The 25,856-nt window shown below is 46.7% G+C and overlaps 2 protein-coding genes across 5 annotated transcripts; one reads left to right on the top strand and one right to left on the bottom strand.

Moving 5' to 3' along the window:
* The first annotated feature begins 103 nt into the window (after window positions 1-103).
* On the top strand, window positions 104-8,911 carry SYCE1 (synaptonemal complex central element protein 1). Of its 2 annotated transcripts, none has more exons than XM_042908698.1 (13): window positions 104-241; window positions 3,752-3,814; window positions 4,443-4,502; window positions 4,851-4,925; window positions 5,558-5,605; window positions 5,863-5,917; window positions 6,602-6,691; window positions 6,958-7,021; window positions 7,809-7,896; window positions 7,969-8,092; window positions 8,168-8,278; window positions 8,434-8,521; window positions 8,765-8,911. In XM_042908698.1, exons 1-13 carry the CDS (start codon window positions 172-174, stop codon window positions 8,843-8,845), a joined length of 1,017 nt encoding a protein of 338 aa, XP_042764632.1. In that variant the 5' UTR covers window positions 104-171; the 3' UTR covers window positions 8,846-8,911. The 2 variants fall into 2 exon arrangements, with proteins under 2 accessions (XP_042764632.1, XP_042764633.1); XM_042908699.1 differs by having other exon boundaries at window positions 107-241; window positions 7,830-7,896.
* Window positions 8,912-11,763: 2,852 nt separating this feature from the next.
* Window positions 11,764-24,323, bottom strand: LOC122202292 (zinc finger protein 883-like). 3 transcript variants are annotated; one of them, XM_042908614.1, is made up of 5 exons: window positions 24,234-24,323; window positions 22,878-23,034; window positions 16,281-16,407; window positions 15,954-16,046; window positions 11,764-14,092 (listed from the first exon to the last, which is right to left on the bottom strand). In XM_042908614.1, exons 2-5 carry the CDS (start codon window positions 22,968-22,970, stop codon window positions 12,294-12,296), a joined length of 2,112 nt encoding a protein of 703 aa, XP_042764548.1. In that variant the 5' UTR covers window positions 22,971-23,034; window positions 24,234-24,323; the 3' UTR covers window positions 11,764-12,293. The 3 variants fall into 3 exon arrangements, with proteins under 3 accessions (XP_042764548.1, XP_042764549.1, XP_042764547.1); XM_042908615.1 differs by lacking the exon at window positions 24,234-24,323 and adding an exon at window positions 23,832-23,977; XM_042908613.1 differs by lacking the exon at window positions 24,234-24,323 and adding an exon at window positions 21,647-22,614 and having other exon boundaries at window positions 22,878-22,966.
* Window positions 24,324-25,856: the final 1,533 nt, after the last annotated feature.

Here is a 25,856-nt window from a genome sequence, read left to right as displayed (position 1 = left end):
TAAACATGCGCACTAGCACCTGTGTTCAGCCTTTGAGCCCCGCCTCAGCTCGAGGCTCACCGCGCCTGGAGCGCACTGCGCAGGCGTGCCGCGGGCGCCCCGCCCCCCCGCGCAGGTTTGGCCCAATCCCAACCGAGGCGCCAACACGGAGAGAGTCTGCGAGCGGAGGGAATGGCGGGGCGGCTGGGGCCTCCGAGCGCCGAGCGGGTGGGAGCCACGGACCCGGCTGAGAAGGCAGGAGGTAGTGCTGGGCCCCGACGCCCCTGGCAAGGGCGGCCGTGGGAGGTGGGGCGGGGACACGCGGCGGCTCCCCAGCCCCCGCTCCTCCCGCCGCCGAGGAAACGCAGGGTCACCGCCGGCAGGTCGGCCTCGGCTGTGTGAAGTAGCCCCGGGGACACCCTTTCTGTTGGGCCGGGCGGCTCTCTGCGCGCAGCTCCTGAGTGAGCCCCCTTCCTCTGTCCTCGCAGCCACGTCTGGGCGTCCCTGCTGCCCCAGAACGGTTCTTACCCGGGCATTCTTTTCCGAGGCTGGGCCCAGGCCGGCGGCACGCAGCGTCCGCGTTTTTTTTCTCCCTGACGCCGACCTGAGTGAGCTCCCAGCTCCGGGGGCAGGGGTGGCGCCACCCGGCCGCGCGGTGCGCTCCTGGAACACTCCCCTCCCTCGAGGGGCTGAGCCTGCCCTCGCTCCCTTCAGACCCACCTACACTGGTGCAGCCTTGGGACCCGGCGCGGCTCCGGGGTGTCTGTCCCGCAGAGGAGAGGAGTGAGTAGCGAACCTTCGCACGCAAGGCTCGCCTGGAGCAGAGCGTGGCAGCCAGGCATGAGGAGGAAAGTGGGACGGATGCATATGCACCCCTTGTATTAAACGCCTCCGATGGCCGAGGCTGCGCCAAAGGAGCCTTCCGGTGTGGCTGTTTCAGGTGCCTCCCATAAGCTAGTCCACGTGGGTGGTTTAGTCACTTCACCAGTGGCTGAGTTTGCGCTGCTATAATGCAGTACCCTAACCTGGATCGCCCCGTGACCACTGAACTTTGCTTCTCGTGACTCCGGAGGCTGGAAGTCTGGGACCAAGGCATCGGCAGATAGGGCGTCTGGTGAGGACCAGCTCCCGGTGCCTGCGTGACCATCCTCTGGCTGCATCCCCCCGGGGGGAGGGGGCAGGGCCGGGGAGTTGTCTGGGGTCGCTTTTATAAAGGCACTGCTCCCATTCGTCAGGACTCCGCCATCATGACCCAATCACCTCCCCAAAGCCCCATCTCCTGGCACCATCACATCAGACCAGAGTATTTCAACATGCGTTGTACGGTGCTTACTACATAGGAGAGTGTCCTTGCCCTTTGCGCTTCACACCGGGGACTTCTGGTCCTTGTGTCTGAGGTCTTGTGTCTGCAACTCAGTCTCAAGGTTCAGAAATGTTAGCAAATGGGGGATCGGATTTTTCGTTAATTCAACAGGTATTTCTTGCCAGGCTGTGCTTTGCCTTATGGCGGGCACTACATAGGCAATAGAGGGTAAAAACAGTGCAGCTCACTGCCTAGGCTATTAATAATACCTGGGGAATTGGTTGTCCAAACAAACTGTAAAAATCAGTTTGGGGTCACTTGGGCCAGTTAGCTTTAAAAAATACAGCCATATGCAGAAGTGTGTATGGTGAAAGACAAACCTCCTCCTTCCTAGTCCTACCCTCCAGAGGTAACTACTGCTGAAAATACTTTGGTGATTCTGGCCACAAATTATCTGGACGTGGTATGCATATGTTTGTAGACTGGCATATATTTCGCCTCTTTTTGTAGCCAATTGGGAGTCTATATGCACAATTTTTTACTGACTTTTCATCTGTCTAGGGTCTCCTTCCATGTTTAATGCATAATGAATCTACCTCCTTTTCAATGGCTGCACAGTATTTTGTTGTGCGGATGGATCGTACTTTTCGGCTGATGGGCATCCAAGTCGTTTCCCACTTTTGACATGACAAATACTGCTTCCGTGTCTTTTAACATGCCTTTTGCATACTTAGATGAGCATGTCTCATACATAAATTCTTAGAACTGGAATTAGGCCTTCAAAATGCTGATGTACTAAAACTGTCCTCTGAAAGGTCACATCAGTTTCCAGCCTATATGTGAATTTCCCCACATCATCTCACTGGCCATTGTCAGACTTACTCATCTTTACCAACCAGATAGGTACGATGTGCTGTTTTCATCTCATTAATCATGACTGATATCGTATATCTTGTCAAATATTTATGGGCCATTTGTAAAATTTTTGCTTAACTGTCCCCTCCTTTCTTCCACTCTTTGAAAGCAGTGATTGTTTACCTTCTTTATATTGACTCATTGTTTTTTTTTAAAGATTTTATTCTAAGTACTCTCTGCACCCAACATGGGGCTCAAAATTGTAACCCTGAGAGCAAGAGTCACATGCTCTATGTGCCAGCCAGGCACCCCTGACTGGTTGCTTTTTAAAAACTTTTTATTATGGAAAAATTTAAGCATACACAAAAGGCAAAAACAAAGTATAAAATTACCCCCATGAGCCCATCTTTTCCACTTTGACAGTTATAAGCTTTTGGCCAACCTTGTTTCCTTTTTATCCTCACCCACTCCACTATTTCATTTTGAAGCAGCACAGGCATCATAGCATATCATCCATAAATATTTCCATATGTATCTCTAACATCTCTAAAATATAGTACTGTTTCCAGAAAACTAACCACAGTAGTACTGTCCTATCTGAATAACAGCTACAATAGTTCCTGTGTCACCAAAAACCCAGTTTTCAAATTTCTCTGATTATGTCACCAATATTTTTTAAAGTGCACTTGTCGAATCAGGATCTAAATACAGTCCGTTTTTGAGTATTGAGTATATGTCTTTTTAATCCCCTTTCATCTGTAAGGATCTTCCTTTTTTCCTCCCCCCCCCCAAAATTTGTTAAAAATCCTGATTTTTTCCTGTAAAGTTCCCAGTCTGGATGTTGCTAATTGCATCCCCATGTGTCCTGTGTTCCTGTATTTTCCCTAAATTAGTATTTAGATTAAGACAATTAAAAGGCATTACTCTGACTTCGTTTTTGGCAAGAATCCTATATTGTATTTTTACATCAAGTGGCTCATAATGTCCATTTATCTCTCTTGTGACGTTAGTACCATTAATAATCGCCAACATCTAGTTCATTAAGGAATTAAAAATAAGTGCCTATATTGGTTATAAACAAGTGAATATGAAATATTCTACTGACAAGCTTCAGAGTAATTGATTATGTATATAAAATAGCTCGTATTTATGTGCAAATGACATGGTGTCTTATTAAATTTTCTTACTATTCATTGTGGTTTTTTTTTAATAAGACTCTAGAACTTTCTAGTTAATTAGCCATCTGCCAGTTACAGTGACTTTTGACCCCTTGTTTCCAGTTTTGTTTTGTTTTTTGCCCCTCCTTTCTTTTCCTTTCATTATTACATCATGAGGTTTGACCCAGTCTTGAATAGTACAGGCAGGGAAAGTTCACCCCTCCCCTTGCCCTGAGTTTTATTAAGGGAAACTCTGTGGTATGATTTCACACTTTAGGAAAAGTTGACCGTGAAATAGCCTGACTCCTCTCGAATTCAGTGTCTACCTCAAGACAAGGGGCAAGAGCACCACTCTGGCTGGAGATCTGAGCCCCCCTCAGCCCCATACCAAAGTTATTGGACCCTTCCTTGGGCCCTCTCCTTTGGGATTATGAAGCGTTTGGTTGTGTCTCCACAGGGCAGGCCAAGTCCTCACAGAAAATTGAAGACTTGATGGAAATGATGAAGAAGTTGCAGAAAGGTCACATGTCTTCTCTGTAACTGAGGCACAGCCTGAGCTTTGGGAAAAGGCGGAAGTGGATTAAGTTCCAGGACTCACAATTCACAACCTTTGGAAATTAACCCATTGGCTCTTTCCTACTTTTTAAAACTTCTTTGAAGTAAAAATATAGCCCAAGGATTTGAAATTAAAGTATAAGGGGATAGAAGGCAAAACGTTTCCCCCAAGCCCCCTTGCTAGCCACCCATGTGGTCCCCACCACACTCAGTTAAATCCAGGTTTTCACCTTCACCTCCTTTCCCTCCACCTTACCTCTGCTGCTCTCTGCTTGCTCACATGGCTTCTTCTAGCCATGTTCCCACTTCAGGGAAGGCCTTTTCACTGACTACCTACCACCCCACCCAGGAACTGCCCTCCCCTTGATTTAAGGCCTTCAAGAGGTCTTCCCATATCTGAAGAGCATGCCCCACTCCTTCGTGCTTTAATTAATTCCTTGCCCCTCTATTTTTCTTGATTGCGATGACTAAGCCTGACTCAGTATCTCTGTTTTTTCCCTTGTATCCTCTATCCAGAATGAGAGTCCCTGTAGGGCCCCCAACTCCCTCTGCCTGCCCTGTCATCTCCATTCAACCTCCTTTCCTCCCTACAGCGGGAAGCCTAGAGCCCAGGGTTGAGGCCCTGATTAATCGGATTAATGAGGTTCAGCAAGGTGAGCTCAGGGACAAGCTACATGATTTGCAGGGCCCCTGGTTACAGGATTACTAAGTATGTATTTCAGGACCACAGCAGCAGGTCAAACCAAGGGTGGGTTTTTCTAAAGGCAACTGCTGTAGTCACATGTCCATGAACCTGGCCCTGCTGCCAACTGAGACCAACAAGAAGGGCTGGGCTCTGGAAGCCTCATTTCTTGCCCTGTAAAATGTGTCCTCCCCACCCCCTGCCCAGTTTGCTTGAAGACAAATGTGAAATGTCACTATTTGCAAGGAATGGTGTAGTTGGATGTTGCCCTTACACGTTGTCTGGTTTCTTGTTTTGTTTTGGTTTTTTTTTGGCACAGCAAAAAAGAAAGCCAGTGAGGAGCTGGGAGAGGCCCGGACTGTTTGGGAGGCCCTGCAGAAGGAAATGGACTCATGTAAGCATGCAGGGGGTCGATTACCCAGAGGTCCCCAGTGTCATGCCTTCCTGAACTCAATATTCTGGACCCTTAGCATTCTTGCTTCGGCCAAGGGCTCCTGCCCCCTCTGCGGCATCAGGTCCTACCAGTCTCCCACTCTGTACTGTCCAAGCATACTCCCACCTCAGGGCCTTTGCTAGACTCTTCTGCCCCAGATACCACTGGTTTCTATTGCCATACATCATCACCATCAACTCTTAGCTTGAATGTCCCCTTCTTAGAGAAACCTACCCTGGTCATCCCATCTAAAGACAGCACCTTGTCCCCACCTGATCACATTCCCCTTACTGCTTGATGTGTTTCTTCATAGCCCATATCCCAGTTCATATGATGTGTCTTTCTCTCCCGTCCATGTAAAGTGCACTGGCATTCTGCAGGACCCTCACATTCAACCCTTTATCAACATCAGGGCCCTTTGCTGCCACATCCGGGAGTGTGGGCACAAGATGGGAGGGGGCTCAACTCAAGGGGTCCACAGTTGGGATTGGGGTACAGTTGTACCAAACCGCCTGTGTGACTGTGGGCAGGTATGCTCTCTGAGGGTGCAGTGGGTGGTACCTGATGCCTGAACATGTTACTGTGTTTTCCAGTGAGTGGAGAGGAAGTACGTCTGAAAGAGACCTTGAACAAAAAGCAAGGTAATTGTAGTTATTCTGTGTCCAGGCTTTTGCCTTTGTCACCCTGCAGAGGCAGTATGACAGTCTGTCCACAGCAGCTGAATCCTTTTGAAACCTGAATCCGCTCGCATCCCTCCTGTGGCTTCCACCAGACCTGAAGCAAATTACAAAGCCCAATCCGGTGCCCACGAGACTCCACGTGATCTGACCATATTAACTATGCCCAGGCCTGATGCTTTAATGGGTTCTCCTGGGGCCCTTCGTTCCTATCCCTGCAGAGACCCTAAGGATCCTCAGACTCCACTGCCAAGAGAAGGAAAGTGAGGCACAGAGGTAAGACCTTCCAGCTGGGCCTTGCTCTTCTTTCCCCTTCATTGTGGGGGAGGAGAGAAAGAGGGAAACTCAGTCATGGACCCAGAGCTCTCATTTCCTCCGTTTTTAAAACGGAGAGGTCGGACCCAACAGTAGGCAGTAGTGTTAAGAACACTCTCACTCACTGGGATAATCATTCGTTTGCTAGAATACCAAATTCCTTTGGCTGTTTTTTCTTCTGTGCCTGTCACTCTTCCCAAAATAGACCCTTGGCTGTCTGTCCACTCATCTGTGCCTTCATTGAGGCATCAAGCCATTGCGTCTCTCTCTATTCATCGGGACCCTTCATCCACCTCAGTATTTGTGAATCCATCTCTCCACTTCCTGAACATTGGTTTAGCTTATTTTGTGACCAGAGTCACTGAGCCCTGGCATACCAAGACTGGAACTGTGTGGGGAAATTGGGATGAGGTGTGTGTGTGTGTGTGTGTGTGTGTGTGTGTGTGTGTTCGCAGTTGACCATGCCCCGGTGACTACACTATTCCCAGGGGGCACATGCTCATGCCCCAACCCATGAAGTTACCGGAGAAGGACCTCAATTTAGAAGGCTACAACACACCCCAAGAGGAGGCAGAAGCTCCACCCAGCCCCATCCTGGGGAGACATTCAGAGAACATGACTGAGGGCTGCTTTGCCTCTTCGCAGGAAGCAGACCATGCTGCAGGAGTGCAAGGAGCGAATTTCTGCCCTGAACTCCCAGATCGAGGACGAGAAGAACAAACAGAGGCAACTGAGGTGAATCCCAGTGCTCCGGGCCAGGTGGGGGCTGAGGGGGCAGTGTGCGAGGATGGGTTGTAGGTGCAGGTAATATCAGGGATGGGGGTTAGAAGAGGAGCTGGCTGACCTGAGGTTTGGAAGGTCAAGGTGGGGAAGGTGCTCCCTGCCAAGCAAAGAACATGGGCAAGCCTCCCGTGGTGTGTACATGAAGACCCCTGGCCTGGGCCTGGCTGGGGAGGGGTGTCTCAGCCAATGGCCCCTCATCTTGTGTGGCCGGCCCCCAGGTTGGATTTTGAGGAACAGCTGGAGGATCTGATGGGCCAGCACAAGGACCTCTGGGAGTTCCACGTGAGTCACTCACAGCCATTCCTCCCACCTCACACATCTTCCCTAAGAGTCCCAGGCCCCAAACTGAAGGTCACGCCTCAGGCCTCCTTCCTCTCGCCGGCTTTTGAGCCAGCCTTGGTGGCCTAACGTCAAAATGGCCCTCAACTCAGTGCCTCATCCCCACCCTCACTGCCACCCGGTGTCATCCTCTTCACTGGTCCTGCCCGCCCTCTCTGCTGCTCCCCCAGGGCCCTGCGGTGACCAGGAGGAGCCCTGATGAAGTCAGGAAAGGTTATCCATAGAGAAGATCCATGGATGTGTTTGCAGCCATGACTGCCACAGGGCAGACAGCGGGGAACCAAGCAGACTGGTGTTTGCCCCCTGGGGATCCTAGATACCAAGTGAAAGGGGCAGAGAGAACAGACGTTGGGATAGAGAGAGAGGTTCATTGAAGAGGCCACGTAAGGGGAAGAGAAACGGCAATGCAGGGCTAGTAAATGATTCTCCAGGGAACACTTCTGGTTAGTGATGCTTTTAGGATCCCCTGTAATAAATGCTTGCCTCACATCAAAGCTTCCAAGATTACCGAACGTTAACCACCTGGTGAGCCTCTCAAGCACAGCATCACAGGTATCTGGGGTGAGACAGTTCCAGGTGGAGAGGATGGCCAGTACAAAGGCCCTGAGGCTGGAACGTGCCCTGTGTGCCCAGAGGGCCCGAGTAGTAGGAAGGGAGGCAGGCTGAGTAAAGACCAGATCCAGGTAGGCTTGTCTGAGGTGCATGGGGGTAGGCTGAAACACATGCACAGGCCTCCTTTCTACCTACTCAGAGACCAGAGCAGATGGCCCAGGAGATTGGCGCCCTGGACAGCAGCAAGGAGCAATTGCTCAGGGAAGGTGAGGCCTGGAGATTGGGGAGGCCCTGATTTGCCTTGCACTGCCCTGCTTATCTGTCCCTTCCTGCCGCAGAGAAGCTCGTGGAGGCAAAGCTGGAGGACGTGAAGCATCGTCTGTGTTCCCAGTTTGGGGCTGACGGTTGCTCGACCACTGCTGAGGGGCTCTTTCTCCGCAGCCAGGAGGCAGCAGCTGCAGTGTAAGACGAGCAGGACAGGGACAGGGACTGGGGTGGAGGGAGGGAGATGCCAGTGCTGATGCCCACCCCCCTCAGACATATGTTTGAAGAGGAGAACAGGAAGGCCCAGGAGCTCCTAGAGGCTGCTGCCCAGCGCCATGAACAGCTGCAGCAGAAGTGCCAGCAGCTACAGCAAAAGAGGCAGAGGTGCGTGTGGAGGCCCTCCCCCCAGTCCTCTAGGGGAAGGTGGCTGAGGCATCTCTGCTCCCTTTTCAGCCTGTCTCCTGGTCTCTTCACAGCCTCTTGTCCTTTCTCCTCCCCTTCCCCCTCCCCACACTCCTACCCTACCTCTGTCTGTCCAGGCTTAAGGAAGAGCTGGAAACGCTTGGGGTGCAGATCGCTGCTCAAGCCCAAAGCACACAAGATGAAGGGGCTGGCCCAGGAGAACTTGTGAGCCCTGGGTTGGGTGGCAGGGAGCAGAAACAGCTCATGCAAGGAGCTGGGTGCAGGAAGGCAAAGAAGGGGATCGAGAGTCCTCAGAGGATGGTCTTTGGGGAAGGGTGCTCCCACAGGGCACAAAGAAGACAAAAATGCAGGGGCTGGCAGTGTGGAGTGGGAAGAGGCAGGTCCCAGGGAGGGTGTGGGCACAGGGCTACATGGACATTTCCCTCCTCAGACTCTGACCTCCCACAGGCCAATCCTAAACTCCTAGGAGTCAGCAAGGAGAAAGACCCAGGGCTGCCCACCAAGCAAGGCCGTAGTATGCCCTCCTAGGCAAGGACTCTCTTTGCCTTGGAGCATATTCCATGAACTTCGGGAAATAAAGGCACTATTTCAGTACAACTGCCTCAGCTGAGTTTATGCAGAGGGGGTAGGGCTTGTCTGGCCCCTGACACTGTGTCAAGCCTTGGCCTCAGCCAGAGGGCCACAGCAGGCCTCCCTACCCTCATAGTCTCTGGTCTGCTCCTTTCTAGGACTTAACACGCTGTTCTGGGTTCCCAGGCAGAAGGATGCAGGTCTGCAAAGCCACAGTGTGATTGTTTCTTTAATTCCTTATTCAGGCCTGAAGTAAACCGAATCCCAGAAATCTCAACAGCGGGGATGGAGTCAGTCAGTCCCTTGCCCACAGTCTCCACTGATTAGCTGAGAAAAAAAAAAACATAATTGGAGGCCAAGTGTAGTTTGTGCCTTCCTGGGCACAAAATATGTAACTGACACCTGTCACAAGAACATGGTGTCTTAGAAATCCTGTGTGCTGGGAGTCAATCACCTAAGACTCCATGAAAATGCACTCACCCAATAAAGGGCAGCAGTGCTCCTGAGCCAAAATACAGTGACTGAAGTAGGAAGAGATTCCTGGTCTTGAAAGACTCCCACATCCAGGTAGGACACTAACATGGTGGGATTGCAGAGATCCAAACAGGCTGCCTGGAGAGCACTGTTTCTGTGGAAGAACGGGGGAATGTGACATGGTGGGAAATTACTCCGTCAGTTAGAGACACCAGGCATAAATCTCCCAGTTTTCTGACATGGAGTTAAACAGACCTGTGTCATAAATGAATTGGTTACACCTTATCAGAACAACTCCTGCATTGCCTGGAAATTAGTACATTCCCCTGAGTAGCAATGGAAATAATCACCTTGAATAGCAGCAGTTCAGCTAATTTTGCAGCTTCAGGTGATTCACAATAAAAAAAGACACATGAGAGGCGCCTGGATGGCTCAGTCGGTTAAGTGTCCAGCTTTGGTTCAGGTCATGATCTCATGGTTCGTGGGCTCGAGGCCTACGTCGGGCTCTGTGCTGACGGCTCAGAGTCTGGAGCCTGCTTTGGATTTGGGGTCTCCCTCTCTCTCTGTTCCTCCCCTGCTCTCCTTTTGTCTCTCTCACTCTCTCAGAAATAAAGATTAAAATTTTTTTTTTAATTAAATAAAAAGACACATGCTTACTTCAACAGAAGCACAGAAGGCCTTTGACAAAATCCAACACCTATTTAAATAAAAAAAAAATGTAAAATCTAGGAATAGAAGGTACCTTCTTTAATACTTACCAGTGAAATGTTTAAAGCACTTTAGGGTATGTTCAAATACTATTCACTGTACTAAAGTTCTAGACAGAGAAACAGGACCAGGACCTTCCCCACCCCTGCTCACAACCACATGGATAGCTGCCAAGGAAAAAGATCCTCCTTCCTGCTGTCTTGCAGTCGCCCTCCACGCCCTTTCTTTGGAAACCCAGAGATTGTGTCAGCTGGAATAAGAGAAATGTAGCCCCAGCATCACACAGTAGAGCAACCAAGGGTGGGTTTCTAGCTGAGACAAAAAGAAAAAAATCCATAGCTGGTAGAGTCACTTACCATAGGTATAGGTAGAGACAGAGGAGCTAAAAGAAATCGTTCAGTTTTAGAGAACAATCTAGACAAAACACCGAGGAGCCAGGACTACCTAGGTGTGAAAATAAAACTGTTCCTCCTTCCCAGCGTCTCCAGTCAGGAACAAAGATCCCTGAAGTATGAAATGAATGCAGGCTACAGGTCACAATCGGGATGCTACCGGCAAAATGGAGCCTCAGAGCGAAACTCAGACCAAGGGTGTTGCTCTAAGACCCTTTTCTTGAGACTCTAAAGAGTGTGCCTTGTAAACCCTTACGAGAGATGATAAATAGTAGCACTGTCCCCACATCTCTCAGTTCGAGGTGGAGTGGATCCTGTTCCAGAAATATAGGGGTGGCTTTCACCTAGTGGACTACATTATAATTTATCAGAAATCGAAAAACTTTCTTAAAGGCATGAGATCAATTTGAATCACAAGTTTAGAAACAGTTCAAATGAGAAGAGCCCTCTGGGCAGGAACCAGAACTGAAGAAACTAGACAGCAAAATGAATAAATCAGGCCTAGGTCATGCAGAAGAGAGGTGACGGAGTGCAGAATCCAGAGCCCTAACGTCATTCCCAGAACCGCTGCATCCTAATTAAGGAACTGATGGTGTGCCCTGCCAGATTTCAGTTTCTGTGTATGGGAGGCTAAGTGCCTCCCAGTTCCTCTCCCTCGAATGGACCATCGGTGAATCCCTCATCTCTGTGCTACCATTGTGTGTTGAGTGTGTGCAGGGCACATAACTAGTCACATCAGGTCCTAGGTTTTCAGACTAAGTCACAGACAAGGGACTGTGTCCAAAAAGACTATGTGCATGTAGACCAGACACAGATGATGAGGTCCTACATTTTGAGCTAAACAGCTCTATAAATTGAGGTCCTTTAATTTTATAGTACAGGTTACATGTGTGAGCAATGTGAACTCGGTGGTCATAAAGTGGACAGTGTCCTATTGCATTTTCTAAAGATGGCCACACTACTATGTCTCATCCCACATACTATTTAAGGTGCTCTTACATCGAAGGTGGAGCCTATTTCTCTACCCCTTAGAATTTTCATGGGCCCTATAACTACCTTGTATAGAAAAAGGCAGAATTGACACCATGCTAGTACCATTAGTGTTGCCAAATATCCCCTTGTACGCAAAATCACCCGCAGCAGAGAACCAATGGTCGTCTAGTTCAAAAATTTTTTTCAATACAGTACCATTTCTATCTGAAATTTTCATCCACATTACCTAACCTGATAGTTTTCCCTTAATGAGAAATTCTCTGATAGACACAAAGTCAGACATTCAGTTGAAAATTTGGACACAATAGGTATTTATAAGTTTTACTTTATTCTCACTGTTCAATGAGCTATCTCTGACCAATAAAGGTATTCCTACATTTACTGCATTATTTCTTCCTATGATTTCTGACTTAGGGTTGAAAGATGAAAACACAGGTTCTTTCCTCTGTGAGTTTCCTACACAAGGACTGGTAACTTCAACAGAAGCCTGCCACAAATTCACAAATTCATAAAGTGAACTGGCTACAATGGACTGGTAGTGCTGTAGTCAGGTCACACATAGAAGGGTTCTCACTCAGGTAAAGTACAAGTGAGGATTTCTGAGGTAGAGATGGAAAGATTTCTGCCCTCCACAATCAATTCTTTCTGCCTGAGGTCATGGTTGCAATCTTCACTCTATGGCTTTGAAGACAAACCTGTGTGTCATCTGCACTTCAGGAGCACAGGGAATAAAAAAACTCAGCAAATGCATGTTGTTTTTTTGGTTTTTGGTTTTTTTGTGGCCAGGCTTAGAAGTAATGTTCATCATGTGTGTTCATATTCTCTTGGCCAGAACTCAGTTACATGGTCCCACCCACAACAAAGGGAGGCTGAGAAATGTAGGCTAACTGTGTGCCCAACACAAAGAGAAAGTGAGTTTTGGTATACATACAGCCAGTCTCTGCCACACATGACTTCTCCCCTGTGTGAGTTCTCAAATGTTTGCTGAGGTGTGATTTCTGACAGAAGGTTTTTCCACAATCATTACATTCATAGGGTTTCTCTCCTGTGTGAGTTCTCTGATGAACAGTGAGGGCTGATTTCTGGTAGAAAGTTTTCCTACATTCTTTACATCCATAAGGTTTCTCTCCCCTGTGAGTTCTCTGATGCCTATTGAGGGTTGACTTCTCACAAAAGGTTTTCCGACATTCATTACATTCATAAGGTTTCTCACCAGTGTGAGTTCTCTGGTGTACAGTGAGTTTTGACTTCTGGTAGAAAGTTTTCCCACACTCCTGACATTCAAAGGGCTTCTCACCTGTGTGAAGTCTCAGATGCACAGTGAGTTTTGGCTTCACACAAAAGGATTTCCCACATTCGTTACATTTATAAGGTTTGTCTCTTGTGTGAGTTCTCTGATGTACAGTGAGAGCTGGGCGATGGCCAAAGCATTTCCCACATTGTTTACATTCATAAGGTCTCTCTCCTGTATGAGTTCTCTGATGTGCAGTGAGAACTGACTTCTTATGGAATGTCTTACCACAGTCGTTGCATTCATGATGTGTCTCCCTATTGTGAATCTTCTGATGTATGGTGAGGGCTGACTTCTGGTAAAAGGATTTCCTACATTCATTACATTCATAGGGCTTCTCCCCTGTGTGTGTTCTCAGATGTACGGTGAGTTTTGTCTTCACAGGGAAGGATTTCCCACATTCATAACATTCATACGGTTTTTCCCCTGTGTGGATTCTCTGATGAACAGTCAGGTGTGACTTATGGCAGAAAGATTTCTCACATTCGACACATGCATAGGGCTTCTCCCCTGTATGAGTTCTCCGATGTACTTTAAGAACTGTTTTACTAATGAAGGTCTTCTCACACTCGCTACATTTATAGGGTTTCTCTCCTGTGTGTATTTTCCGATGTTTACTGAGATTAGACCTCTTGTAGAAAGTTTTAGCACATACATCACATTCAAAAGTTTTCTCTTCTAACGGAGTTCTCGAAAGCTGAGCGAGGTGTGATTTCTTGCTGAAATTACCCCCACTTTGATCATGTTTATGGTGTTGCTCCTCGAAATCGGCTAGACCAAGATGCAACTGTGTTGGTTTCTCACAAAAAGTGTTCCTCCATTTGTTACATCCACAGTGATTCTCCCCTATGTGAGTTCTCTCTTGGGCAGTGACAGCTGACTTACCACAGGCTTCCCGATGTTCATTATACCTACAGGCAGTCTCTCCCATGTGAGCTCTCCTATAGGTACAGAGTGTTGTCCCCTTGTTGAAGTCTTTCCCTTGCCCACTAAATTCGAGAGGCTGCCGCAAAGTCTGATTCCTCGGATGACAACCAGGACAGTCGGCACACCTGAGGGGGCTCCCCGTTGTATGACATTCCTCGGCATTCTCTCCAACACGCATCCCACCAGGCTCACCAGGGAGAAACGTGTTCTGACACACATTAAACAACTCTGGCTTCACTCCTGAGTAGCTTCCGTTATTTATAATCAGTTTAGAAACGTCGGCTGCACTCAAATTAAGTGTTTTTCCCAAACTGGTTCTCTCCTTCGTTGACGTTTCATAGTTGGCCAATCCAACTTGCCACAAAAGTCTGCTCTGATACTCCTGGCCAGTCTCCATCAGGTCACCTGCAGTCTGGACATCTAAAATGAGACAAAGTAACCATATGTATGAACCACACCTAAACATTTCTTACGGAATGTTCATGTAAAAATGGAGAAGTTTCTTTCCATCATGTAGGATAAGAATTTTACAGAGTTAAAATGGGTATGATTATGATAAGTATATGATTTTTCTTTCTAATGAAATAATGTAACAAGTTACACCAACAGATTCTCTAATGTCAGATCATGGTTTTATTTATTTGTTGGTTTTGCTTTATCTTTTTTTTTTCCTTTTTGAATCCATGAGGAAACCATTGGTCACGATATTCACCTATTCCCTAGTCTTAGTGTTCAGCTGACTTCTCTTCATCTGCCATTTGTGTTCCTGTTCCATTTCCCGCTTTCTCTCACAATGACTGTAGGTCACTCGTGCTGGGCCTTTTCTCATCACTCAGCTTTGAAGATGACAAGGTCTTCCTGGATCCACCACTTTAGGGTGCAGTACAGAGCCATTCTTCTGCCATCTCAGCAGGGATGTTGCTTAGGAACAAGGATTTGTTCCCACATTTCTTTACTTTTTCACCTTTCCCTGGGCATCTGTGGGGTTTTTCAAAGGCATCATCTCTCCTTCTCCATGCCAGCCAGAGACCGCTTTTGGCTAATTCCTAATTAAACCCTGCATACTTCGCTTCTCACAACCATAACCGGTACAGAGAGCTCCAACCCTCCACACTGGGCTACCTCTCCCTGCTGGTCTAAAGGGTTTAAGCTCTGCAACCCAGGCTGTGCCCACCATCATTGGAAAACCTCTTTCTGGCTCCTTCTTAGATCAAAAACCCTGGCATCCCCACCCCACTTCCTGGTATATGCAGCCCTACTTGACAATGTGCAGTTTCTAAAGGCTTGTGTTTTGCACTCTGGAGTTTTGCATGTGTCCTAGTTTCAGCGAAAATGCAGTCCGTGTATGGGTCATTGTTTCAGAATGATTTAGCGTAAGCAACTGCACCCTGAAACCCCGGGCTCTACTGGCCTCGAGGACACACGTTCTCCAGATTCTCCTCCCATGCCATGGACTGCCCCTTTCCACACTGTGCGTGGTTCTCCACACCTTCCTGCCACCTGTGATGCCGTGGCTGACAACGCTTGGTCCTGGGCTCCCCTTCTTTTCTTAACAACTCCCTGGGCAACCTCCTCTAATCCTGTGCCTTTAACAATATTTCTAACTTGTACCTTGTAATAGTGATGTCCAATTTCTACTCCAGATATTATATCCACCTATATGTTATACTGTCAAATTTGGTAAATCGCCACCTTAAACTTAAGCTATCCCAAAGTACAGTCTTAATAATTAATCACCCCAAAACCACTTTCCCTGGGCTTCCTTACTAAAATGGCACACCCCATGTTCTGTCACGGTGACATCTGTGCTGGTTATCCCACTACTTCACAGGTACTTCGTGTGTCGTATATGTGTTTCATGCTGACTCAATAACTGGTAACCACCTAGAAAGGAGTGCATTTGTTTGATTACTGTCGTTATCCCCATAATTACAAAATGACTAGTGCTTGCTTAACACCTTTGAAAGAATAACGAGTATATAAATAAATGTCTGAAAAAAACTAGTGCGTGAGGATGGAGGAAAGGAGGGCATCTTACAACCTACAGACAGTGGCTAACAAAGGAAAACATTCTAAGAGGAGGCAGGTAAAGACTGGATTTTGGGTAAGACTAAGAAAATAGAAAAAAAGACGGGGGTGGTTTATACATAAGAAGCATCTTTGGAGACTAAATAGAGCATGTCTGAGCCTAGGAAAAGCACGGGTAAAAAACAACCCAGCACGCCCAACATCTGCTATGCTCTCCCCTTCCCAGACCCCTGCCCAGTATGCACTGACAGACCTGGGAGGCTCTGCTCTAGGGGTTCCTCTACTGTCCATGGCTCTGCTCCTTGCTCCAACTTGACGATCACCTCAGGTTTGGGAATGCAGTGCCCTGTTGATCAGAAATAAAGGGGGGGCTTTTACCAAACCGTTTGAAAGAATGACAGGAGCACAGCGTCAAGAGTCGTGCAATGAAGGGCCGATCTGAACCTCTGATTAGAGAGGTGAACACCCACGGTCTTCTGGGCCTCGAATCTTAAACCTAAGCAGCATTTAACCTCATAAACAGTTTGCACGTTTACCAATGAAGAAAGCAGTGCTAGGACACTAAGACACTTTCACTCACCCAGTGACACCAGGCTACTGTAGGTCTCCAGCATCACGACCCTGTACAGGGTCCGCTGGGCATCATCCAGGTCCTGCCACTCCTCCCAGGTGAAGTTCACAGCCACATCCTCAAACGACACCAACCCCTGTAATGAATGACATGTGTCTCAATTCAAGGGATCAGCTGGGATCAGAAGAACAAGTCTGGGAGTTCATTCTTTTTTGTGTGTTTTGTCTTACACAGGATACACCATGCTTTGTACTCTATACCGTGGGCTAAAACGAATCCACAGTAGAACTATCCTACCCATGTTAACTCTTTAATCCCTAAAAGTACAATCATAAAGTTTCCCTTGTCAATCTGGAACCGTCCTTGCTACTAGAGACGAAAAGATAACTGTGCTCCTCAAAGGTGTGTGTGACCTGGTATGGAGGCCTTAGTGTAAACATACACCTGCAGTAATGCACTAGATAAACTAGGTTAGACGTGTTTAAAGTAGACAAGAGTAAGAAAGAAGAAAACAGCTGCCCTTGTGCCATCCAATCACACTTCCCTGAAGAGCCAAACACATTAGCTGTTTAATGTCAACAACATATTCTCATAATTATGAGACTACAGTAGAAGTCACGAGGGCAACAGGTACACATGCTACATTAATGGAAGTACAAACAGCACCATGTCCAAATGGTTGCTCCTAGGCTGTGACGAGACATAAAGGCAGTAAAGGTATTTAAGGAACAGATTATAGTTTGCATTTAAAAAAAAAATTGTTTTTGAGAGAGAGAGGGAGACAGAGTGCAAGTGGGGGAGGGGCTGAGAGAGAGGGAGACACAGAATCCAAAGCAGGCTCCAGGCTCTGAGCTGTCAGCACAGAGCCTGACGCAGGGCTCGAACTCACAGACTGCGAGATCATGACCTGAGCTGAAGTCAGACACTTAACCAGCAAGCCACCCAGGCACCCCTATAGTTCTGCATTTAAATATCTGACCTAATTCCAACACAACAAATTTGATGCACTCACCGTTGTTTTGAATATTTCAATATTCAAATATTTGAATATTTGAATATTTCCTCCTTATCCCAAAGGGTTGCTTCTGTCCTCCCCAGTGTGAGTACCTCCTACTTCCTAAACCACAGGGTGTCAATAATGAGGGGCCAGTAAGAAGAGATAAGTTACACGGCCAGATTTTCTTTTTAACAGTCCTCCCCTAGAAGCAGGATGGGAAAGAGCTTAGAAGAGAGTGACAGAGGACAAACTTGGGGTTACAGGATACAGAGCAATAAAATTACAGAATAGGGTACTAATCCTACAAAGCAAAAACGAAAAGAAAGCAGGAACACAAGTTGGTTCTAATTTGTTCTGAGAAGGGTGAAGACAGAACCCGGCTGTCTGCATGACCAGCTAGATACATACTGGTGCTATAAGATGAAATAAAATAGGGCACAGAGTGTGCACAAGAGACATAGATTTTGGACACAGCTTGTCTGAAGTCTGTGCGTACGCAGGGATGTCATACTGGCAACTGGATACATGATCTAGAGCTCAGGAGAGATCCAAGCTGAAAATAAACATTGGGGAAGCAGCAGAATTTTAGTAGTAGCTGAAGCCATCAGAGTGAATGGAACGGCTCACAGAGAACCTGAGACTTTGAAAGGAGAAAGGAACAGGTGCCGTGTCTTAGGACACACCAATGCTGACTGTCAGAGAAAAAGAGAGACACCACGACACAGAGAAAATTTCTAGAGATTATTCCAGGAATAGAAATAACCTCCATACTAAGGACTCTATTAATACACGTCATCATATTCACGTTTCTGAAAAGTCCTATGATGATTCAAATAGACACTAAGCAGGTATCTACAAAATATTCTCCCATTTGTAATAATAACCATTAACCAAAGGGGATTTAGAGGATTCTTCCTTAAAATGATTAAATGTGTATGTCTTACCCCAGAGGCAGCATCACACTTCATGAGGAAATACTGGAGTATAAAGGTGCTCTCCCACCACAATTATTCAACAATTTACAAGTGGTAACAGTCAATGCAATTGAAAAGAGATAAATAGTTGTAAAAACGGTCATAATTTAAATATAATTTATACGTAGAAAACTCAAAAGAATCCTATGAGAACTATTCTATAGAAAGAAAATAATTTTCTGTTTTAAGTTTGAGACAGAGAAAGAGAGAGTGAAAGTGCACACACAATCAGGAGGGGGCAGAGAGAGACAGAGAGAGAGACAGACACACAGAGAGACAGAAAGACAGACAGTGAGACAAGGAGAGCACACCAGCAGGCCCGACTCTATCCCACCAACTGTGAGATCATGACCTGAGCCAAAATCAAGAACTGGACACTTAATCACCACCAGGCGTCACAAAGACAAGAATTTTCTATAAGAAAATTCTATAAACTGTAGGTTATAAAAATAATGTCTTCATACCTACAAAAACATTCATACTATAACAACAACAAAAAGCAGAATACATATCAATACATTAACAGAAAACATACAAAGCTATGCGAGAAAAAAATATGAAGGCTACAAGAACTAATAAATGAAAGACACCATATTCACAAGTAGGAAGATCTACATCAAAAAGATATCAATTCTCAGTAAGTTAATAATCAGGAAATTCATGTAATATTATCCTAATAAACAACACATCCTTAGATACAGACAAGCTAATTTAAAAGTTCATAGAGAAGATTAAGTAAGAATAGACAGAGACCGTGGTAGGTTATACTTCTGTTCACCAAAATGTAGTGTCTCTCCCTTATCAGTCAGCTCTGGCTGACATAACAAATACCCTAGACTAGATGGATTCAAAAGCAAATTTCTTGGGGCAACTGGGTGGCTCAGTTGGTTAAGCTTCCAACTTCGGCTCAGGTCACGATCTCATGGCTCGTGCGTTCGGGCCCCACGTTGGTCCCTGTGCTGACAGCTCCGAGCCTGGAGTCTGCTTCGGATTCTGTGACTCCCTCTCTCTCTCTCTTAGCCCCCCGCCCCGCTCACACTCTGTCTCTTTCAAAAATAAATAAACATTAAAAAAAATTTTTTTGTAAGCAAATTTTTCTCAGATTTCTGGAGGCTGAGACATCCAAGATCAGGCGTCAGCCAGTTCTGTGCCTGGTATAGACCATCTTCCTGGCTTGCAGATGGTCACTCTCCTGCTGTGTTTTCTCATGGTGGAGGAATAAAAATCTCTCCTCTTCCTCTTTTCGTAAGGCCACCAATCCTATCAGATTAGGGCCCCAACATTAGGACCTCATTTAACAATAATTACTTTCTAAAGGCTTGATCTCCAAATGCAGTCACATTGGCAGTTAGGGCTGGCCTTGAATATACAAATTCTGGGAGAATACAATACAGTCCACAGTACTCCCTGTGGTGCCCTTCTCTGCAAAAGGATTAATATCCCTTGGAGGTGGAACTCACATAAATAGATCTATATTCTTCCATTTACCTGGCACTGAACAAGAACAAGTGAATGGAAGTGACACATGTCACTTCCAAGCAGAAGCTGGAAGAGCCATGCATAGATCACCATGTCCTCCCTCTGTCACAGGACCAACAATGTTACAGTAAAAAAAATTGCTCCTCTGTCTGGGATACTGAATGAGACAAAAAGGATAAAAAGCAAAACTGATCCGTGATGGACAGGTAGCATAAGAAAGAATGAAACCTTTGTTGTGGACCTAACTGGTAATGAATCGGCATAACCACCAAACAGAAACAAGCAGTGCAAAGAAACTGGGACGAAGGTGATCCATGATACCAGGGGCTAAATAGCAGATCAGTGTTACTTATGATCACCGGTACTTATGTACCTAATGTTACTGAAGTAACATGAGGGATGATTACCATATGGATTTAAAGCTTTAGAAAAAGAGGTGGGAAAACAGAGTATTAGTAGTAAGTATCAGGCACTAGTCGCTGCCTTTAGTTAAATACTATAGGAAAAGTGATAAGCTCAGGTGGAAAAAAAGACTTCAGTGTGCAAACAGGAATGAAAGAAAATTGGGAGATACTATAAATTTGGGAACCTGTAGAACTGAAAAACTTTCAAAGGATTTCTCATTTTATCTGTTACTGTTTAAGGCTGAAGAAGTTGCCTCTTCCAATTTTTACAGAAAAAAATGTAAGAAATGCTTGGAGAGTCAAGACTAATTAAACTCAACCTCAAGGGAGTAACAAACATGTTATAACCATGGCATCCTGTGACACAACTGAACCCTGAAGACAATACACTAAGTAAAATGAGTCAGTCATGAAAAGATGAATATTGCCTGACTTCACCTATAGAAGCTCCCTAGAATAGTCAACTTCATGGACATAGAAAATAAAATCATGGTTGCCAAGGGCTGAATTAGAGGGGACAGGTACTTGGTATTTAATGAGCAGAGCTTCATTTGGGAAACATGAAAAAATTCTGGAGACAGTTGCACAAGATGATTAAAACTAATGCCACTGAACTGACATTTTTAATTAAAATGGCCAATACGGCCAATTCGAGGTGAGATATATATATATATATATATATATATATATATATATATATATATATATATTTTTTTTTTTTTTTTTTTTTTTTTATTGTTTATTTATTTTGAGAGAGGGAGTGAGCACGAGCAGGGGAGGGGCACAGAGGGAGGGAAGGAGAGAATCCTAAACAGGCTCCATGCTGTCAGTGCAGAGCCTGACATGGGGCTCGAACCCATGAACTGTGAGATCATGACCTGTGAGATCATGACCTGAGCCAAAATCAAGAGTCAGATGCCTAACCGACTGAGCCACTCAGGTGCTCCAGGTTATGTATATGTTATCAAAATAAAAAAAGTTAACCAACTTTTCACCAAATTGTAGTCCAAAATTCTATTTATGGTTGATGCAAACATCCATTTTTCCTTACTCATTTCTTTTAAATGATTAGCTGGAACAGAAAAATTAAATATCCTTTAACAGGGTTGAAAACATGACAGTTCATTTTTGAACTAGCAATTTCAATTATACGATAATAAAAAATACAGATAGAATCACTGACAAATTTATAAAAATAAAAGGTAAAAATTGTAAAAATCTGAGCTCCTTGTTTCATACTTTGCCTATCTTCATCTTAACACTTGTTTGAACGTATATCACTGATTCCTGAATACGTTCTCCAACCGGACTCCTGAAGCTGTCACCACACATGTTGGCTAGTAGCACAGCTCAAGAGGGACCCAACCCAATCACCAGGCATATACATCCTTCAGATTTTTCCAAGAAGGACAATTCCAATGTAAAACAGACAGTTACTACATTTGTCTGTGAGCACCAATGCAGATTTTGGATAAACTAACAAAACAAACACATGGGTCTTCATGTAAGAGGAGATTATACCTGAGAGAGGAGGAGGCATCCAGGAGAAATCGCATTAGAGTCACTGGTGAATGGACGGTATATCACACGTAAGGGAAGAAAAGACGACACGGATTTCAGGTGGGACTCGCTCCGTGTGAGGTGCCTTCTGGACAGCCACAAAAAACGCATTCACGGGGGAGTTGGACCTATGGTCTAAAGGATGGGGAAGAGGTCCAAGCTGGAGGGAAATGCTCAAGACTATCAAACCACAGAGGGCCAGACAAGTCGAGGAAAACCGCATCGTGTGAATATGGGGGCCAGATTTGAACACTTGGAGAGCGATGTTCAGGAGAAGAAACACACAGAAGAATTCAGGGAAGCAGAAGAAATCATCAGGCAGGCCGCCACAGGAGCTAACAGACAAGAATGTCCAGGAGAAGATCCTGGAGAGCAGTGTCACCACGGCAGAAGGTTCACGTGAGGCGACGCCCACAGTACACTGAGTCTAACTATAATCTAGGTGGATAATGCAGGTTGTAGGTTATTTCCTCACTTAGAAGACGTGAACTGGGACCACACTGAGTAGGTTAAGATGCAGACCAGCAGTGGAAATATTTGTCAGAAAAATACAACTGTGAACAGTCGGCCCCACAACCTACACAGACAGACTAGCTGACAGAAACGTGGGGAGACTTATTTGAAGGACCCGCAGTCAATTCAGTCCCCCAGACATCCCAAGTTTTAGCCGAGGATCAAGTAGGGCCTTCCAAAAGCTGTCTGGGACGCTACTTTCGCAACGCCAGAAAACCCTTAGTGAGCACGCCGTGTTCCAGCCCCAGGTGACCGACACCGCTGCAGAATGCTGGACGTGTTGATTTCCAGGTTGCCAGTGAAACGCTGTCCACGACACCATCTCCGTGACTGACAAAGGCACCGTTTCGGACTTCCGTGCCTGCAAGCTTTCGTGTCCCATGAGAATGCGGCACACTTTCCTCTAAGGGGCCATTCTGAAAAGATAACAAATGTGCCTATCTTTTCTCCACGACATCAGAAAGAGAAATCAGGGACGAACCTGCACTCACCTTGGAGGACTCTCAGGTCATAGAACCCGTCCATACCTACATGCCACCATTTCCACGTTTAGGTATTTTTCCCAGAAGCTGAGTTTCACTTATTTCTACTTTTCTATTTTAATTTATGAACTGCCCTTCGTAAAGCTCACGAAGCACGATGTAACACAAGCTGAGGAGCAAGCAAACAACCCACTCACCAGAGATGAATTCTGCATGTTCTGCTGCTCTTGGAAACGCACCGAGGACTGTGGGAGGACAGCTGGGAGAGAGGGCCAATGGACCAGAGTCATGACAGGACTGCTGTGACTTGCTCCTAGGTCCTGGATTCTCTTGTGTGAGGCTCTCTACACACAGCTAGAAAAGACAATTAACAAGGGGGGGGGGGGGTCACCTGCTGTGAGACAACAGAACCTCACACCTTGAGAAACAGCAGGAAACACCCTATTGCAGGGGAACCCCCAAGCCCATTAACTGCACATGCAGTTTATCCTTGGTTACTGAAAACACCCATGTCCTACTGATTTTATCAACAGTTACTAGTAAGAATTAACTTAAAATTCTGAAGATGCTTATTTATTTAAACCACGGCGGTTTAACTACGCTCCTATTAATAGAAACATACACACAGGGCTTCATATTTGCGTTTCCACGGGGACACCTGTAGCTTAAACACCTTATCTTCACGGAAAGTATACATCTTGCAACTCAACATTTTTGGCCTGTGATTTTATAGGAAAAGAACCTAAGGTACATTTCTTGTGTGGCACACTGTTCCCGTAATGGTTCTCAATGACCTGCTTCCCTGTAACCATTTCCTCAACACTGGCGTGGGCTTTGCCATTCGACTTGCTTTGGTCAAAGGGAGCTCAGCTCAGCACCTGTGACCCAGACACAGGATGAAGAGGACTTTTCCACTAGCGGTTACCCTCCGGGAACACTATCATCTTGTGAAGACACCTGGGGCTAGCCTGCTAGGGACGCACGGCTTAGCCGGCAACCAACACAAATCACCAAAAAGGTCAGGCTACACAGTGCAGGGCGGGGGCGGGGGGGGGGGGGGGGAACTGACCCCTGCCACCGCCTGCTGTGGAGACGCCAAGAAACCCCGCAAATACAACAACTGCCTCACCCTTAGACCCGGGTGCGCACACCTTTCACGATGATCTCTCCGGGAATCGCGGACATCTCACTGCTCATCAATACGCTCACGTGACAGGTGAGCAAACCGAACGCCACCACGGTTGGGGACACCGCTGGAACGAGGACGCCGACCGCAGCCCCCGACGCTCGCTGACCGTCTGCAGACCCACCCCCGCCCTCGCTGCCTCTTGGACTCGACCACCCAGTTCGCCAAGCTCCCGGAGGCACACGCCGCGCCTTCTACAGCGCGCCTTCTCCTGACCAAGCAACCACTGAAAGCACAGCCCGAGCCGGATCCCGCCTCGCCGTCGGTCACCAACCCACCTTCCCGCTCCCACCAAGGGGACGACCCCTCCCCCTCGCCCGCCCAGTCCCCGAGTGGCGCAGGGCTCCCCTTTCACCCTCGCACCAACCTTCAGGGACCGACACAGACCCCAGCCTAGGGCCCTCGGGGAGGCCGCGAAAGAGGAGCCAGGAGCGGAAGTTCCTGGCGGAAGGGGGCGGGGGCCGCACGTGCGCAGAGGGAGCCCGGAAGACTCCCAGAGTCCCCTGCGGGAAGACGTCTGTGCAACGGAGAGACTACATTTCCCACAAACCTCTGCGCTCTGTCCATTAGGAGCTTTGGGAGGTGAGGTGATGGATGAGAGTTGGGGTCCACCCACGTGGCCAAACGTGGGATTCTCGTCCCTTATTAATTCCTGACTTTTTTTTAACTCCTTTGAAAGACATTTAAAAAAAGGTTTTTTTTTTAATGTTTACTTGTTTTTCAGAGAGAGAGAGAGAGAGAGAGAGAGAGTGAGCGGGAGAGGAGCAGAGAGAGAAGAGACACAGAATTCGAAACAGGTTCCAGGCTGCAAGCTGTCAGCACACAGACACACCATGAGATCTTGACCTGAGCTGAAGTCAGACTCTTAACCAACTGAGCCACCCAGGTGCCCCACATCCTGATTTTACCAAATGATAGAGATGTCGTCTCTAAAAAGGAAAAGTCTAATGTGGAGGAAACATTACATCACATGAAATGTTAGCTTTAATTGCTAGCTATGTTATGGTAATGGTTATAGAAGCCACTGGGTTTTTTTTTCCCACAAGCATACTAAAGCATGAATAGTGAACTACCACAATATCTGCATTTTATTAAAGTACTTAACAAACAGATATGGCAAGTGTTAAATTAATATTTGTAAAGTAGATCCTGGAGTTTGGGATTGAGTCAGTCTTCAACGAAAGACCACGGGGGAAAGGGAAATGGAGAAGTTTATTGCGCACAGGTTCAGGAGGAACTATACCTCATGCTTCAAGGGGCCACAAGGCGAGAGGTCAAGACAGGGTGCAGGCAGAGTGAGTGCAGCGGAACCTGGACCGCATCTTCATTATGGTCCCCCTTTGATGTGCTTTGGGGTTCCAAGGATAAGGCCAAATGGGTCAATTCAAACCAGAAAGAGTACAGTTTTGCTATGGTCCATGGGGGTCTTACCTAAGGGATGTACAAGGTGAAGGTCGTGGGAGGGAGGGGAACTGTTGCTCACAAGGGGTACTGGGGAAGATTATATGAGGAATTTGCATTTGTTCCTGACTCTGCAGACTGTTATCTAGGGAAGGGCTACTGTCAGTCTGAGGTTCCAGCATGCCCCTCGGGCACACAAAATGGATGCAGAGGCAGAAATATCACGGGGTAGTTATGTAAACATGTACCTGCAACTCTCAATGAACATATTAAATAGATGCTAGTTCAAATGCCTTCTTTTTAAATTTTAAGTGTGTTTATTTATTTTGAGAGAGACAAAGTCAGCACAAGTGGGGGATAGACAGAGAGAGGGGGAGACAGAGAATCCCAAGCAGGCTCCACACTGTCAGCACGGAGGCCAACATGGGGCTCAAACTCATGAAACTGTAAGATCATGACCTGAGCCGAAATCAAGAGTCAGACATTCAACCGACTGAGCCACCCAGGCGCCCCTAGTTCAAATGCCCTCTTAGCGCAGAAGGCATGTACCAGTTTCATCAATAGATGCTATTCTCACCCATTAAAATAA

The sequence above is a fragment of the Panthera leo genome, chromosome D2, assembly GCF_018350215.1.
Source record: "Panthera leo isolate Ple1 chromosome D2, P.leo_Ple1_pat1.1, whole genome shotgun sequence".
In the NCBI taxonomy this organism is placed as follows: Eukaryota; Metazoa; Chordata; class Mammalia; order Carnivora; family Felidae; genus Panthera; species Panthera leo.
The sequence above is the reverse complement of the archived record's forward strand: the minus strand, read 5'-3'. Positions and strand labels throughout refer to the sequence as shown.

Coding starts and splice junctions, on each gene's coding strand:
- SYCE1 (XM_042908698.1), top strand. CDS start 172: ATGGCGGGGCGGCTGGGGCCTCCGAGCGCCGAGCGGGTGGGAGCCACG. Junction 4,503..4,850: donor GATTAATGAGGTTCAGCAAG/GTGAGCTCAGGG, acceptor TTTTTGGCACAG/CAAAAAAGAAAGCCAGTGAG. Junction 5,606..5,862: donor GACCTTGAACAAAAAGCAAG/GTAATTGTAGTT, acceptor CTATCCCTGCAG/AGACCCTAAGGATCCTCAGA.
- LOC122202292 (XM_042908613.1), bottom strand. CDS start 21,796: ATGCGTTTTTTGTGGCTGTCCAGAAGGCACCTCACACGGAGCGAGTCC. Junction 16,408..21,646: donor GATGCCTCCTCCTCTCTCAG/GTATAATCTCCT, acceptor CATTCATTACAG/GGGTTGGTGTCGTTTGAGGA. Junction 14,093..15,953: donor CCTAGAGCAGAGCCTCCCAG/GTCTGTCAGTGC, acceptor GTCTCATTTTAG/ATGTCCAGACTGCAGGTGAC.